Raw genomic sequence first — 18,170 nt, forward strand, 5'->3', positions numbered from 1 at the left:
TGGCAGGAGCACTCATTCAAGGGTACTATGACTATGCTTGCACGTCATGGTACCCTAGCACCTCCAAGGCGCTAAAAATAAAACTTCAAACATCGCAAAATAAACTGGTCAGACTACTGCTTGACCTTTCATCTAGAACCCACCTCACCTCTGCCCACTTTGACAACCTAGGATGGCTTAGAGTAGACGACAGAGTACAGCTACTTGCAATGGGCCTGGTCTACAAGATCCACTACACCTCTATGGTACCCATGTACATGTCAAAATTCTTCCCAAAGGTCAAGGAATACCATGATCATAACACCAGAGGGAGCTCCACAAATCATGTAAAACCCAGATTTGGCACAAAAAAAGGGGAATACACGTTTCGCAATTATGCCACATCAAGGTGGAACGCTCTTCCCACAACTGTAAAGGAAAGTAAAACTATACTTACCTTCAAAACCTCTCTTAAAGAGCACCTTCGGGGGAAAGCATTGCAAAACTGGCCCCGGTAATGGTACAAATCTCAACCTGTCGTACAATGGACAGCTTCCCCCCCCCATCTATGTATATACTCGCATTTTAGACTCTGTTACTAACTGTATATCTGTAGACTTGGTATGTCTTAAATGTCCGGTTAGGATGTATTAGAACGAAATCTAAAATGAAAATTGTAAATAAGCCATCTGTATGTAAAAAACCACCTGTATGTAAATTGTAAATAAGCCATCTGTATGTCAAATATGTCTTATATGTCTTAAATGATATGATGAATTGGAAATGGGGGACCCTGATGTAAACAAGACGAAAGTCTTTCGCTGGTCTGCATCCCCTTAACAATTGTATGTTTTGAGCTGTACTGTACTGTACCCAATATACAAGCTGTTAATAAACTTTTCAATCAATCAATCAATCAATGCTTGAAATAGTGGCTCTGAAGCAGCTTTACTCGCGATTGAGAAACACCCACTGTGTCGTCAATTCGCTTTTAATCTGCCATGTACGGTAATGTCTCTCAGCCACCGTAGTGTCGTGTCAGGTGGGCGTGTCGTGTAGTGTCGTGTACTGGCCGCGGCTGCAGCTCATGGATGTATAATAAGAACTGGATACAGCGTGGGAGGCGGGGCCTCATCATGGATGTATAATAAGAACTGGATACAGCGTGGGAGGCGGGGCCTCATTCATTCCTATGAGAGTTGCTCATTCGCGCATGATGATAAAATGGCCCAACTTTTGAGAGAGCGAAACGTCACAGATTACCCGGCATGCCTGAGAAGTACCCGTATGTGCGCTCATAGCGCATGCGCAACTTTAACCATGCCCCCCAAAATGCTCGTTCACATCAAGCACGTCAATTTGCGTACACGTAACAGCACCGCACGTTCATGACAGCATGGTAATGGGTTGTTATTATGATAGATTTGATATTAACGAGGCGGCAGTTAACAGCTAGCGGTTAGCTAGTAATTATGCTAATTTACACATCAATCGTTATGTACTTTTATATTACGCTGTAACAGGATCTAGTGATATCCAAGCAACAGAGCTTCATTTAGCATGAAAGAATTATTGCACTGTATATATATATATATATATATATATGTATATATATACAGTGCAATAAGCTTCTTAGTGCAATAAGAAGCTACAGGGACGTTAATCTACGTCGGTAATATTAACTTTATTTAATACAACATTTACGGTACAAGATTTAATCATACAGCCCATGTAGTATAATATTTTACAAATGATGAATTACAGCAAACATGTGCAATATATCCATTATTACAGCTCCGTGGGCTGGCAGTAAGGCGATATGGGTCCGTTCTTATTGTACATCCATGGGTAAAGATAAACGCATGTACTAGTGCTGAACACGTAACATGAACGTGCCGGGCGGCGCGGTCCCGTGGGTTAGATGCGCGTTCATAATGCAGAGGGAAATAACTCTCAGAATAACGTTATTAGCACATTTTTACAACTTGAGGAACGAATGTTTTTAATAAGGGCTATACAAGTGTTCATACTGGGTAGTTTATTTAGTTTAAAAAAAATTATCCAACGATTTACAGACCACTCTGTCCCCATGTAAGTCAATGGGAAAAAGTGTTTCCGGGCCTGGCAACCAAAAGGAAGTGTAGTACCGCCGTTTGGCCAGCACGAATATTTTCATCTGAGTCCGGCGCACTTCCTGGGGGCTTGCTGCAGCTAGACCCTTCTCTTTTTTTTTCTTCTTTGCGAAACGCCGTTGTGTCAAATGTCCCACTTTGGTTGCCGTACGCCACACTGCTGTAAACCGGTAGAAGAATAAATCCGGAACTACGTCACCAGCTCAACACGTGAGCGGTCTTTCTCTCAGTTAGCCGTTAGCTTAGCAGCGCTCTGTTTATTTGTCTTTAATCCCGAGTAAAGAACACGATGGCTGTCGCCGCTGTAACATCAGGAGGGAGGAAGAGGCTCATGAGGGAGGAGGACATGACGAAAGTAGAGTTTGAGACCAGCGAGGAGGTGGATGTGACGCCGACCTTCGACACGATGGGGCTGCGGGAGGACCTCCTGAGAGGGGTCTACGCCTACGGTAACACCGGGGATCAGGGGCCTACTGTTAGCTTAGCTTAGCATGTGTTCCTCCGCTGTCCATACAGTAAACACGATGGATTGGTGTCGTTTAACTACACTGCAGATGAGTTGTGTTCATTGTAAAGTGATTTAGGGGGTTTAGTTATTCATTATTATTAGTATTATTAGTATTAAAGTGTTCCCGCTGCTAGCATCAGCAGCTAGCATTAGCTGTTAGCATCAGCTCTGTAAACACAGCGGTTAAAATGTAGGTAATAGAGGTAATAATATGCAGGTAATCTACACAAATTAACTGGACATACAATGATAAAGTAGCAGAAAAGCATTTCAAACCGTAAAATTGTCGTCAGAATATTAACTATTGATAACAGGTGTAAAGTAACCGAGTGCAGGTCAGAGGTACTGGTACTCACTGAGTATTTCTATTCTCTCTGGTACTCGCTGAGTATTTCTATTCTCTCTGGTACTCGCTGAGTATTTCTATTCTCTCTGGTACTCGCTGAGTATTTCTATTCTCTCTGGTACTCGCTGAGTATTTCTATTCTCTCTGGTACTCGCTGAGTATTTCTATTCTATTCTCTCTGGTACTCGCTGAGTATTTCTATTGTATTCTCTCTGGTACTCGCTGAGTATTTCTATTGTATTCTCTCTGGTACTCGCTGAGTATTTCTATTGTATTCTCTCTGGTACTCACTGAGTATTTCTATTGTATTCTCTCTGGTACTCACTGAGTATTTCTATTCTCTCTGGCACTCACTGAGTATTTCTATTCTCTCTGGCACTCACTGAGTATTTCTATTCTCTCTGATACTTCATGTATCACCTGTAGTCACGTTAGAGCTGAAGGTCTGGAGACTATTGAATCAGAATCAGGTGATCACATGGTGAACAGAAACAAGATGCAAAGTAGGTAGAAAATAGAAGTAGATTAAACAATCTAGCATTTAAAAGGAGCTAAAGATTTACACGGAGTAAATGTGACGACACATAACAGCTGAAAAACAAGAACCATGAGTACATGGCAAACTACAGGGTATTATACTTGAAGGTGGAGGGCTGTGCAGACGTGTGCACAGAGCAGTCTTAACTGATGATATTGATCTGTCAGTCACAAACATTGCATCCTTAAAATAACAATGTAATAAAGTAAACATTGTAAGCCATAAATATATTCGGGGTAGAAGAGACGTATTCAGAAGAGTCTCTTCCCACGAGAACATAACCTGTGCTTGTTATGATTGACCTGTTTATAGCCAACATCTCCTGGGGAGGCTTTACGTTGTTGTTGTTTATAGCCGCGTTCACACCAAGTACTTTTCCGTGGGCTGCTCGATTATGGCAAAAATCATAATCTCGATTATTTGGGTCAATAATTGATATCACGATTATTAAAATCGATTATCCTTTTACTTTGAAAACATCCATTTTTTTGAACAGTATGTTTTTAACAGTTGAACTTTAAAGTATAATTCAACTGAAAAACCAATAAAAAAATGTTTTAATTCAAAGTAATAATACAAAAATAATCGTTTTATTTCGATTATGTTGTTTTCGTAATCGTTGCAAGCCATAATCGTAATTGCGATTAAAATATGATTAATTGAGCAGCCCTAACTTTTCTCTGAGGGAAGATTACGCACATGAGCCGCTGACGTCACTTCTTCTTCTGCTTTGGGTTTACTGGCAGGCCGCAAACCACTTCACGGCGTATACTGCCGCCCGGAGTTGGGGAGTAAATCTCCAGAACGCCCACACCTCCTCATCTCCACCGCTCCCATGGTTTTTTGTGTTGCCATAAGTTATTCTCTCTCCGTTGGTGCGCTGGGCGAATGCTAATGCTAATGCCAGCAAATACAATGGTGGCTCTGCAAAAACGTTTTCAGAGTTGTACGGGGCGTGGTTTGCAATTCTCCCAGCCAATCAGAACTGGGGCACTTTTCCCCAGGAGAGTACCATCTCTCAGCAGGCACTGAACATGGGGGGAAAAGTTCACGAGATGAATTGATGATGATTAAGTGCTCTTTCTGGTGTGAACGCGACATAAGGGGTACTAAGTACGCAACTAAACGGGGAAAGTACTCCGGTGTGAACGCGACATCAGGGGTACTAAGTACGCAACTAAACGGGGAAAGTACTCCGGTGTGAACGCGACATCAGGGGTACTAAGTACGCAACTAAACGGGGAAAGTACTCCGGTGTGAACGCGACATCAGGGGTACTAAGTACGCAACTAAACGGGGAAAGTACTCCGGTGTGAACGCGACATAAGGGGTACTAAGTACGCAACTAAATGGGGAAAGTACTCCGGTGTGAACGCGACATCAGGGGTACTAAGTACGCAACTAAACGGGGAAAGTACTCCGGTGTGAACGCGACATAAGGGGTACTAAGTACGCAACTAAACGGGGAAAGTACTCCGGTGTGAACGCGACATAAGGGGTACTAGTACGCAACTAAACGGGGAAAGTACTCCGGTGTGAACGCGACATCAGGGGTACTAAGTACGCAACTAAACGGGGAAAGTACTCCGGTGTGAACGCGACATAAGGGGTACTAAGTACGCAACTAAACGGGGAAAGTACTCCGGTGTGAACGCGACATAAGGGGTACTAAGTACGCAACTAAACGGGGAAAGTACTCCGGTGTGAACGCGACATCAGGGGTACTAAGTACGCAACTAAACGGGGAAAGTACTCCGGTGTGAACGCGCCTATTGATGCCAGCTGCTGTAAACACATGTTCTGTTTCAGGTTTTGAGAAACCGTCAGCGATTCAACAGAGAGCGATCAAACAGATCATCAAGGGGAGAGACGTCATCGCACAGTGAGACACACACACACTTTCACTCTCACACACACACACACTTTCACTCTCACACACACACTCTATCAAACACACACACTATCACACTCACACACGTTCACTCTCACACACTATCACACAGACACACTATCACTCTCACACACTCTCACACACACTCACACACACTCTCACACAGACACACTATCACTCACACACACTCTCACACAGACACACTATCACTCACACACACTCTCACACACTCTCACACACACTCTCACACACACTCTCACACACTCTCACACACTCACACACACTCTCACACAGACACACTATCACTCACACACACTCTCACACACTCTCACACACACTCTCACACACTCTCACACACACTATCACTCACACACACTCTCACACAGACACACTATCACTCACACACACTCTCACACAGACACACTATCACTCACACACACTCACACAGACACACTATCACTCACACACACTCTCACACTCTCACACACTCACACACACTCTCACACAGACACACTATCACTCACACACACTCTCACACACACACACACACTCTCACACAGACACACTTTTTTTGTTAAATGTTTGAGTCCAGAACTTGTTGTTCTTAAAGTGTACACAGGTTTTGTTTTATCAGCCCAGTGCCTCTCCCTGCTCTGTTTGCTATGTGATAACAGCTGCTCTGTGCTGCCTTCAGGTCCCAGTCAGGAACGGGAAAGACGGCCACCTTCTGTGTGTCGGTGCTGCAGTGTCTGGACATCCAGGTGAGCTAGCAGCCGCGGTGCGTTCACTGTCCCTCCGTCTCTCCTAAACTGTTCTAACTCCGCTTCCTGTGTGCAGGTGAGGGAGACGCAGGCTCTGATCCTGGCTCCCACCCGAGAGCTGGCCGGGCAGATCCAGAAGGTAGCTCCGCCCCCATCCCCAGCCAATCCCCTGCTGTCGCCCAGAGCTCGTCTCTGATTGGCTGTTCTGTGTTGTGTTCAGGTGCTGCTGGCTCTGGGAGACTACATGAACGTGCAGTGCCACGCCTGCATCGGGGGAACCAACGTGGGCGAAGACATCCGCAAGCTGGACTACGGACAGCACGTGGTGTCGGGGACGCCAGGGCGCGTGTTCGGTGAGACCCCCCCCCCCCCCCCCCCCCCGTTAACACCAGACAGGAAGTAACGCCCCCCCCCCCCCCCCCCCCCGTTAACCTCAGATGCGGCTTTCACACCGGCGCTTTTCACTTTCTAGCTCCTCGCGAGAGCTTTTCTGGTTCAGCTCCCGTTTCCCTTTTCAGCTCCCGCTCTGTTCACACCGCCCAGAGCTGCCGCTGCTGCGTCATGACGTCACAGTTTACGTCGCTGATTTTCTCCCACAACAACAACGGGCCGGGGACTGCGTCGGGTCGATGATCGTGTTGCTTTTAATCATACGAAGCCAGATTAAATTAAATAACGACTTCTCCAACCTTATACTTTTCTCCAGAGTGCCGTGGTTCATTGTTTATTAATGTGTTTCATTTAGCGACCGCTGCAGTGCTGGCTGCTCTTCCACGGGAGTTTATTCTCCCGTTAGCTCCGGGTTAGCTCACACGGCTCTAAAGTATTCACTGTCTGACTGTCACACAAGCAGCTGATACATATCCCCAGTTCCCCTTAAGTGAATGTGTGTCAGTCTGAATTGACGCTGTTTGGCATCACAACGCTGTTATGAAAGTTTCTCTGGTATAACATGGGTGATGTTAGCATAGCAACCGAAGCTAAACTGACTACTTGCTAAGCCGTTTTCTACAGGCACTTTTTACCGGCGTATTTTTCATTATGATTCTACTTCTGATAGTCGGACATGACAACCTGTGCAGCCCATGTATCTCCACAATGATCAATAACAGCGAACGGATGGTCAAAGTAAGGTTTCCTGCACGCCTCGACGTAAGCGACACCGCGTCATAGCTCCGAAGCTCTTGCCTCTGGACCGACAATTTTTTGGAGCTGGAAGTGAACCGCATTCCAGAGCTATGACCCGCCGCCGCTGCGTGTGAACAGGAGAGACCGGCGCTTTTCAGGCTCTAGCTCCCAGCAGGAGCTGGAAAAGCGCCGGTGTGAAAGGGGTAAGACAGGAAGTAACACCCCCCCGTTAACCTCAGACAGGAAGTAACACCCCCCCCCCGTTAACCTCAGACAGGAAGTAACACCCCCCTGTTAACACCAGACAGGAAGTAACGCCCCCCTGTTAACACCAGACAGGAAGTAACGCCCCCCTGTTAACACCAGACAGGAAGTAACGCCCCCCCCCCCCCTGTTAACACCAGGCAGGAAGTAACACCCCCCTGTTAACACCAGGCAGGAAGTAACACCCCCCTGTTAACACCAGACAGGAAGTAACACCCCCCCTGTTAACACCAGACAGGAAGTAACACCCCCCTGTTAACACCAGACAGGAAGTAACACCCCCCTGTTAACACCAGACAGGAAGTAACACACCCCCCCCCGTTAACACCAGACAGGAAGTAACACCCCCCTGTTAACACCAGACAGGAAGTAACGCCCCCCCCCCCGTTAACACCAGACAGGAAGTAACGCCCCCCCCCCCGTTAACACCAGACAGGAAGTAACGCCCCCCTGTTAACACCAGACAGGAAGTAACACCCCCCTGTTAACACCAGACAGGAAGTAACTCTCCCCCCCCCCCCCCCCCCCTAACACCAGACAGGAAGTAACACCCCCCCTGTTAACCTCAGACAGGAAGTAACACCCCCCCTGTTAACCTCAGACAGGAAGTAACGCCCCCCTGTTAACACCAGACAGGGAGTAACTCTCTCCCCCCCCCCCCCCCCCTTAACACCAGACAGGAAGTAACGCCCCCCCCCCCCCCCCCGTTAACCTCAGACAGGAAGTAACGCTTCTCTCCTCAGACATGATCCGGCGCCGCAGCCTGAGGACTCGAGCCATCAAGATGCTGGTTCTGGACGAGGCGGACGAGATGCTGAACAAAGGTGAGACTCGGACCTGGAACCAGTTAGCTAGATGATAAGTACTTGATCTCTAACGCTCACTTCCTGTCCAGGCTTCAAGGAGCAGATCTACGATGTGTACCGCTACCTGCCCCCCGCCACCCAGGTGTGTCTGATCAGCGCCACGCTGCCCCACGAGATCCTGGAGATGACCAACAAGTTCATGACCGACCCCATCCGCATCCTGGTGAAGCGGTGAGTGTGTGTGTGAAGCATCCTCTGTGTGTCTGTTGATGTTCCACATGGAGCTGCTGTGATGCAAGGAGCATCTCAGACCTGATCTGATCATTAAAGTGTTCTCTCCCCAGTGATGAGCTGACTCTGGAGGGCATCAAGCAGTTCTTCGTGGCCGTGGAGAGAGAAGAGTGGAAGTTTGACACGCTGTGTGACCTGTACGACACTCTGACCATCACTCAGGCCGTCATCTTCTGCAACACCAAGAGAAAGGTAGCCCCATTATCATTACTATCAGTGTGATGGAAACGTCTGGATCAATGGAGACAGAGAGACAGAGAGACACGGAGACACAGGGAGACACATGGAGACACATGGAGACTCAGGGAGACTCAGAGAGACTCAGGGAGACTCAGGGAGAGACAGGGAGAGACAGGGAGAGACAGGGAGACTCAGGGAGACTCAGGGAGACACAAAGAGACTCAGGGAGAGACAGGGAGACTCAGAGAGACACAGAGAGACAGGGAAACACAGAGAGACACAGAGAGACTCAGGGAGACTCGGAGAGACTCAGGGAGAGACAGGGAGACTCAGGGAGAGACAGGGAGACTCAGGGAGACACAGAGAGACTCAGAGAGACTCAGGGAGACACAGAGAGACACAGAGAGACAGGGAAACACAGAGAGACAGGGAAACTCAGAGAGACTCAGAGAGACAGGGAAACACAGAGACACAGGGAAACTCAGAGAGACAGGGAAACTCAGAGAGACTCAGAGGGACAGGGAAACACAGAGAGACAGGGAAACACAGAGAGACAGGGAAACTCAGAGAGACTCAGAGAGACAGGGAAACTCAGAGAGACAGGGAAACTCAGAGAGACAGGGAAACTCAGAGAGACTCAGAGAGACAGGGAAACTCAAGAGAGACACAGAGAGACAGGGAAACTCAGAGAGACAGGGAAACTCAGAGAGACAGGGAAACTCAGAGAGACTCAGAGAGACTCAGAGAGACTCAGGGAGACTCAGAGAGACACAGGGAGACTCAGGGAGAGACAGGGAAACTCGGAGAGACAGGGAAACTCAGAGAGACAGGGAAACTCAGAGAGACACAGGGAAACTCAGAGAGACACAGGGAGACAGGGAAACTCAGAGAGACAGGGAAACTCAGAGAGACGGGGAAACACAGAGAGACGGGGAAACTCAGAGAGACAGGGAAACTCAGAGAGACAGGGAAACTCAGAGAGACAGGGAAACACAGAGAGACGGGGAAACACAGAGAGACGGGGAAACTCAGAGAGACGGGGAAACACAGAGAGACGGGGAAACTCAGAGAGACGGGGAAACTCAGAGAGACGGGGAAACTCAGAGAGACAGGGAAACTCAGAGAGACTCAGAGAGACAGGGAAACTCAGAGAGACAGGGAAACTCAGAGAGACACAGGGAAACTCAGAGAGACTCAGGGAGACTCAGAGAGACACAGGGAGACTCAGAGAGACACAGGGAGACTCAGAGAGACACAGGGAGACTCAGAGAGACACAGGGAGACTCAGAGAGTCAGAGAGACTCAGAGAGACTCAGGGAGACTCAGAGAGACACAGGGAGACTCAGAGAGACACAGGGAGACTCAGAGAGACACAGGGAGACTCAGAGAGACACAGGGAGACTCAGAGAGACACAGGGAGACTCAGAAACTCAGAGAGACGGGGAAACTCAGAGAGACGGGGAAACACAGAGAGACGGGGAAACACAGAGAGACGGGGAAACACAGAGAGACGGGGAAACACAGAGAGACGGGGAAACACAGAGAGACGGGGAAACTCAGAGAGACGGGGAAACTCAGAGAGACAGGGAAACTCAGAGAGACTCAGAGAGACAGGGAAACTCAGAGAGACAGGGAAACTCAGAGAGACAGGGAAACTCAGAGAGACACAGAGAGACAGGGAAACTCAGAGAGACTCAGAGAGACAGGGAAACTCAGAGAGACTCAGGGAGACTCAGAGAGACACAGGGAGACTCAGAGAGACACAGGGAGACTCAGAGAGACACAGGGAGACTCAGAGAGACAGGGAAACTCAGAGAGACACAGGGAGACTCAGAGAGACACAGGGAGACTCAGAGAGACACAGGGAGACTCAGAGAGACACAGGGAAACTCAGAGAGACACCAGAGGAAACTCAGAGAGACACGGAAACTCAGAGAGACTCAGAGAGACAGGGAAACTCAGAGAGACAGGGAAACTCAGAGACACAGGGAGACTCAGAGAGAGACAGGGAAACTCAGAGAGACGGGGAAACTCAGAGAGACTCAGAGAGACAGGGAAACTCAGAGAGACAGGGAAACTCAGAGACACAGGGAGACTCAGAGAGACAGGGAAACTCAGAGAGACGGGGAAACTCAGAGAGACTCAGAGAGACACAGGGAAACTCAGAGAGACAGGGAAACTCAGAGAGACGGGGAAACTCAGAGAGACTCAGAGAGACACAGGGAAACTCAGAGAGACAGGGAAACTCGGAGACACAGGGAAACTCAGAGAGACAGGGAGACTCAGGGAGACACTTCAGAAAGCCCATGTATGCTATGGGCTACCAAGCAAGCCTCCTCGACATTGAGAAACGGACACTGTGTGTATACTGCAAGGCATTCTGGGAGTCTGAGTTCTGTGTATACTGCAAGGCCTTCTGGGAGTCTGAGTTCTGTGTATACTGCAAGGCCTTCTGGGAGTCTGAGTTCTGTGTATACTGCAAGGCCTTCTGGGAGTCTGAGTTCTGTGTATACTGCAAGGCATTCTGGGAGTCTGAGTCTTGTGTGTTTGCAGGTTGATTGGCTGACGGAGAAAATGAGGGAGGCGAACTTCACCGTGTCCTCGATGCATGGAGACATGCCTCAGAAAGAGAGAGAGTCCATCATGAAGGAGTTCAGATCAGGAGCCAGGTACACACACTCACTCACTCACTCACTCACACACACACACTCACACACACTCACACTCACACTCATACTTTCACACACACTCATACACACTAGGGATGCCAGAAACTCGGACAGCCCTGGCGAATATGAATCGATTATTCGACTTATTTTCGCAGAGCTTGCATTTGACTTCATTTGCACTTGTCAGTTCGAAGTAGTTCCACGAGGAACTCTTCTGTGGACGTGCCGCTCTGTTCATCTTTAGTTGTGTTCTCACTGTTCTGTCGCCAATAAATCAATCGCACGTGTGACGGAGAGGGAGGGGGGGGGCGGGGGCGGTGTGCAGCAGGCTGCTGCAGCAGTCTGCACTCTGCGCTGCTGGCTTCCTCCAAGTTTACAGTAAAACAAACTGGTGGTGTGACCAATGGTCATTTACAATTATTAATACTATTACTATTATTAGCATTAGTCTATATTTTGGTTGAAACCAAACCAGGAAAAAAAAGAAAAACATAAATAGTAATAAAAAAATATATAAATAAAATCGAATTTTAAAAATAATCTTCGATTATGGAGACTGTAACGAATATTCGAATAATCGCTGGCATCCCTAATACGCACACACACACACACACTCACACATACACACACACACTCACACATACACACACTCACACACACTCACACATACACACTCACACACACACACACTCACACATACACACTCACACATACACACACACACTCACACATACACACACACACACACACGTCACACACACACAAGACACACACACACACACACACACACTGCACACAGACACACACTGCACACAGACACACACTGCACACAGACACACACACTGCACACAGACACACACACTGCACACAGACACACACACTGCACACAGACACACACACACCACACCACACACGCATACGCGCACCATAGAGCGCACTCACTCACACACACACACACTCATACTCTCACACACTCACACACACACTCATACTCTCACACACTCACTCACACACACACTCATACTCTCACACACACACTCATACTCACACACACACACACACACACACACACACACATACGCGCACACACACACACACACACACACCATACTCGCACACACACACAGTCACACACACACACACGCAGACGCTCAACACACACACACTCACTCACACACACACTCGACTCGCACACACACACACACCACACATCATACGCTACACACGCACGCACACAACACACGCAGACGCTCACACACCCACACACACACACACACACACGCAGACACGCAAGCAGACGCGCACTCAGACGCTCACACGCACACACACACACACACACACACACGCAGACGGCACACACACACACGCACGCACACAAACACGCAGACGCGCACACACACACCCGCACACACGCAGACGCGCACACACTCAGCGCACACAACACGCTCATACGCTCACACACACACACACACACAACACACACACGCAGACACGCACGCAGACGCGCACGCAGACGCAACACGCACACACACACACACACACCACACAGCAGACTCGCACACTCACACACACACACGCAACACGCAGAGCGCCGACACACACACACACACATACTCTCACACACGCACACACACACACACGCGATCGCGCACACACACGCACTCACGCGCACACACGCACCACACACTGCATACACTCATACGCGCACACACACACACACGCAGACGCGCACACACGCACACACACACACACTCACACGCACACTCACTCACACACACCACACATACAACACACACGACACCACACACCACACACTCACACATGACACACACACACACACACGGACACACACGCACACGAACTCACGCCACACACACACACACCAGACGACGCACACACACACACGCATACGCTCACTGCAGACACGCACACACGCACTCACACTCACACACACACACCCACTCACACACACACACAAACACGATCACTCACCACGACCACACACAGACTCGCACACACACCACACATACACACACACACTCACACATACACATACACACACACACACACACTCACACACACACACACACACACACACTCACACTAACTCACTCACACACACACACACTCATACTCACTCTCACACACACTCACTCTCACACACACACACACACACACACACACTCATACTCTCACACACTCATACTCTCACACACACACTCATACTCTCACCACACTAACTCTCCCCCCCCCCCCCCCCCAGTCGGGTCCTGATCTCCACAGACGTCTGGGCTCGAGGTCTGGACGTTCCTCAGGTTTCTCTCATCATCAACTACGACCTGCCCAACAACAGAGAGCTCTACATCCACAGGTACGTATCCCTCCACACCAAGTAGATCCACAGCTCACATATCCCTCCACCACAAGTAGACCCACAGGTCACATATCCCTCCACCACAAGTAGACCCACAGGTCACATATCCCTCCACCACAAGTAGATCCACAGCTCACATATCCCTCCACACTAAGTAGACCCACAGGTCACATATCCCTCCACCACAAGTAGACCCACAGGTCACATATCCCTCCACCACAAGTAGACCCACAGGGCACATATCCCTCCACACTAAGTAGACCCACGGGTCACATATCCCTCCACACTAAGTAGACCCACGGGTCACATAGACCCACGGGTCACATATCCCTCCACACTAAGTAGACCCACGGGTCACATATCCCTCCACACTAAGTAGACCCACAGGTCACATATCCCTCCACCACAAGTAGATCCACAGCTCACATATCCCTCCCACACTAAGTAGACCCACAGGTCACATATCCCTCCACCACAAGTAGACCCACAGGGCACATATCCCTCCACCACAAGTAGACCCACAGGGCACATATCCCTCCACACTAAGTAGACCCACGGGTCACATATCCCTCCACACTAAGTAGACCCACGGGTCACATATCCCTCCACACTAAGTAGACCCACGGGTCACATATCCCTCCACCACAAGTAGACCCACGGGTCACATATCCCTCCACACTAAGTAGACCCACGGGTCACATATCCCTCCACACTAAGTAGACCCACGGGTCACATATCCCTCCACACTAAGTAGACCCACGGGTCACATATCCCTCCACACTAAGTAGACCCACGGGTCACATATCCCTCCACACCAAGTAGACCCACGGGTCACATATCCCTCCACACCAAGTAGACCCACGGGTCACATATCCCTCCACACCAAGTAGACCCACGGGTCACATATCCCTCCACACCAAGTAGACCCACGGGTCACATATCCCTCCACACCAAGTAGACCCACGGGTCACATATCCCTCCACACCAAGTAGACCCACGGGTCACATATCCCTCCACCACAAGTAGACCCACAGGTCACATATCCCTCCACCACAAGTAGACCCACAGGTCACATATCCCTCCACACTAAGTAGACCCACGGGTCACATATCCCTCCACACTAAGTAGACCCACGGGTCACATATCCCTCCACACCAAGTAGACCCACGGGTCACATATCCCTCCACACCAAGTAGACCCACGGGTCACATATCCCTCCACACTAAGTAGACCTACAGGTCACATATCCCTCCACCACAAGTAGACCCACGGGTCACATATCCCTCCACCACAAGTAGACCCACGGGTCACATATCCCTCCACCACAAGTAGATCCACAGGTCACATATCCCTCCACACTAAGTAGACCTACAGGTCACATATCCCTCCACCACAAGTAGACCCACAGGTCACATATCCCTCCACACCAAGTAGACCCACGGGTCACATATCCCTCCACCACAAGTAGATCCACAGGTCACATATCCCTCCACCACAAGTAGACCCACGGGTCACATATCCCTCCACACTAAGTAGACCCACGGGTCACATATCCCTCCACACTAAGTAGACCCACGGGTCACATATCCCTCCACACCAAGTAGACCCACGGGTCACATATCCCTCCACACCAAGTAGACCCACGGGTCACATATCCCTCCACACTAAGTAGACCTACAGGTCACATATCCCTCCACCACAAGTAGACCCACGGGTCACATATCCCTCCACCACAAGTAGACCCACGGGTCACATATCCCTCCACCACAAGTAGACCCACGGGTCACATATCCCTCCACCACAAGTAGATCCACAGGTCACATATCCCTCCACACTAAGTAGACCTACAGGTCACATATCCCTCCACCACAAGTAGACCCACGGGTCACATATCCCTCCACACCAAGTAGACCCACGGGTCACATATCCCTCCACACCAAGTAGACCCACGGGTCACATATCCCTCCACACCAAGTAGACCCACGGGTCACATATCCCTCCACACTAAGTAGACCCACGGGTCACATATCCCTCCACCACAAGTAGACCCACGGGTCACATATCCCTCCACACCAAGTAGACCTACAGGTCACATATCCCTCCACCACAAGTAGACCCACGGGTCACATATCCCTCCACCACAAGTAGATCCACAGGTCACATATCCCTCCTCCACAAGTAGATCCACAGGTCACATATCCCTCCTCCACAAGTATATCCACAGGTCACATATCCCTCCACACCAAGTAGACCCACAGGTCACATATCCCTCCACCACAAGTAGACCCACAGGTCACATATCCCTCCACACTAAGTAGACCCACGGGTCACATATCCCTCCACACTAAGTAGACCCACGGGTCACATATCCCTCCACACTAAGTAGACCCACAGGTCACATATCCCTCCACCACAAGTAGACCCACGGGTCACATATCCCTCCACACTAAGTAGACCCACGGGTCACATATCCCTCCACACTAAGTAGACCTACAGGTCACATATCCCTCCACCACAAGTAGACCCACGGGTCACATATCCCTCCACCACAAGTAGATCCACAGGTCACATATCCCTCCTCCACAAGTAGATCCACAGGTCACATATCCCTCCTCCACAAGTATATCCACAGGTCACATATCCCTCCACACCAAGTAGACCCACAGGTCACATATCCCTCCACACCAAGTAGACCCACAGGTCACATATCCCTCCACACCAAGTAGACCCACAGGTCACATATCCCTCCACACCAAGTAGACCTACAGGTCACATATCCCTCCACACCAAGTAGACCCACAGGTGGATAAGAAGTACTTTGGGAACACATGGCATTGTACAATACAAATGAAAAGACTTGAAATAAACAAGAAAGTAGAAAATATATGTGATGTCTGGTGTGTGATGTCTGGTGTGTGATTGGCCCGTCTAACGCGAGCTCTGACCTCCTCCAGGATCGGTCGTTCGGGTCGTTACGGGCGTAAAGGTGTCGCCATCAACTTCGTGAAGAACGACGACATCCGGATCCTGCGAGACATCGAGCAGTATTACAGCACGCAGATCGACGAGATGCCCATGAACGGTACGACCAATCACAGAGCCAGGCTGAGGTCAAATGTCCCGCCTCGGCCAATCAGAGCCATGCTGTAGTATCTCCTCTCTGTGAAAGTCCCTTAGTTAAGGTAAATCTTTAAGGGGAAACTGAGTGATTAATTACGTGTTTCTCCCCGCAGTGGCCGACCTGATCTAATTGGACGATGACGCCGAAGCCCCGCCCCTGACTTCCTGTTATTTCCCGCTTGTTTTGTTTTTTAACTAGTTTTAGAGATCGTCTTTATTTACCCGTCGAGGTGAAGCAACTTGTTTTGTAAATAAAGTTTTGATTCCACGTCAGCTGTCGTCACCTGGTTTATTAAAGAGGTTCTTCTTCTGTGGTGGTTTAAAGAGGTTCTTCTTCGATGGTGTTCTACAGCAGGGGCTCCCTAATCTTTCAGCCCGCGACCCCCAAAATAAATAAAACGGGGGGGGGGCTAGTGAAGACAGGGGGGGGGGGCTAGTGAAGACAGGGGGGGGGGGCTAGTGAAGACATTCATTTAAGTTTCCCGGAATATCTCTGCAATGGAGCGAGCTTAGGTTTGGGTTGCGTGAGACCGCGCCACACCTTCGTCACACATGTTGCCACTTGTTTGTAACATTTTCAGGCGATTTGTAATCTGTTCTAGAAAAACTGTGTTTTTAGGATTTCAAGAAGCATATAGAACAAACAAGAGGCGCGTTCACACCAAGTACTTTTCCCACAGTAGTTCATGAGAACTTTAGTTCCTGAGAGCTCTTTTAGTTCTGATGAACTAAAGCAGATCGCGTTCACACCAAAATGAGTTCCTGGGGGAGGATTAGGCAAATGAGCCGCTGACGTCACTTCTTCTTCTTCTGCTCAGGTTTTCCTGGCAGGCCGCAAACAACTTCACGGTGAGTACAGTAGGTGGCGGTATGCACCTTAAAGTTGCAATCCACCAAAAAACCGAGAGAAGAAGAAAAAAACCTTCCGCTTCCGCTGTATGCTTCTGTTTACCTTCCGACCTCAGTCAGACACGCTATGGAGTTGACGTTGACTGAAGTTGTGGTTTTGGTGCTGAGTTATTTAAGCCAATAACTCAGCCACAAATACAGATCGCGGTTAAGAAGCCTTAACAAAAGGACTGGACGGCGACAAGCACACGCTATGGACATGTTTCGTCAGCTGAGGATGATGACCGTTATCACGCCCAAAGAACAGCAATGGTACGTTCAGTAAATCACATTA

At 49.3% G+C, this 18,170-nt stretch overlaps 1 protein-coding gene across 1 annotated transcript; it reads left to right on the forward strand.

The window, feature by feature from the left end:
- The first annotated feature begins 2,276 nt into the window (after positions 1-2,276).
- On the forward strand, positions 2,277-17,260 carry eif4a3 (eukaryotic translation initiation factor 4A3). The gene is made up of 12 exons (XM_034113530.1): positions 2,277-2,560; positions 5,313-5,385; positions 6,089-6,155; positions 6,232-6,294; positions 6,376-6,508; positions 8,291-8,371; positions 8,443-8,584; positions 8,698-8,836; positions 11,378-11,493; positions 13,757-13,864; positions 16,822-16,949; positions 17,101-17,260. The coding sequence occupies exons 1-12, from the start codon at positions 2,401-2,403 to the stop codon at positions 17,115-17,117; spliced, it is 1,227 nt and encodes a 408-aa protein (XP_033969421.1). The 5' UTR covers positions 2,277-2,400; the 3' UTR covers positions 17,118-17,260.
- The last annotated feature ends 910 nt before the right edge of the window (positions 17,261-18,170 follow it).

This window comes from Trematomus bernacchii, unplaced genomic scaffold (assembly GCF_902827165.1).
Source record: "Trematomus bernacchii unplaced genomic scaffold, fTreBer1.1, whole genome shotgun sequence".
NCBI lineage: Eukaryota > Metazoa > Chordata > Actinopteri > Perciformes > Nototheniidae > Trematomus > Trematomus bernacchii.

What these genes read in the sequence shown, in the direction of transcription:
- eif4a3 (XM_034113530.1), top strand. Translation starts at nt 2,401, where the DNA reads ATGGCTGTCGCCGCTGTAACATCAGGAGGGAGGAAGAGGCTCATGAGG. An exon ending in GAGAGGGGTCTACGCCTACG is followed by an intron (nt 2,561 to 5,312) that starts GTAACACCGGGG and finishes GTTCTGTTTCAG; the next exon opens with GTTTTGAGAAACCGTCAGCG. An exon ending in TGGCCGGGCAGATCCAGAAG is followed by an intron (nt 6,295 to 6,375) that starts GTAGCTCCGCCC and finishes TGTTGTGTTCAG; the next exon opens with GTGCTGCTGGCTCTGGGAGA.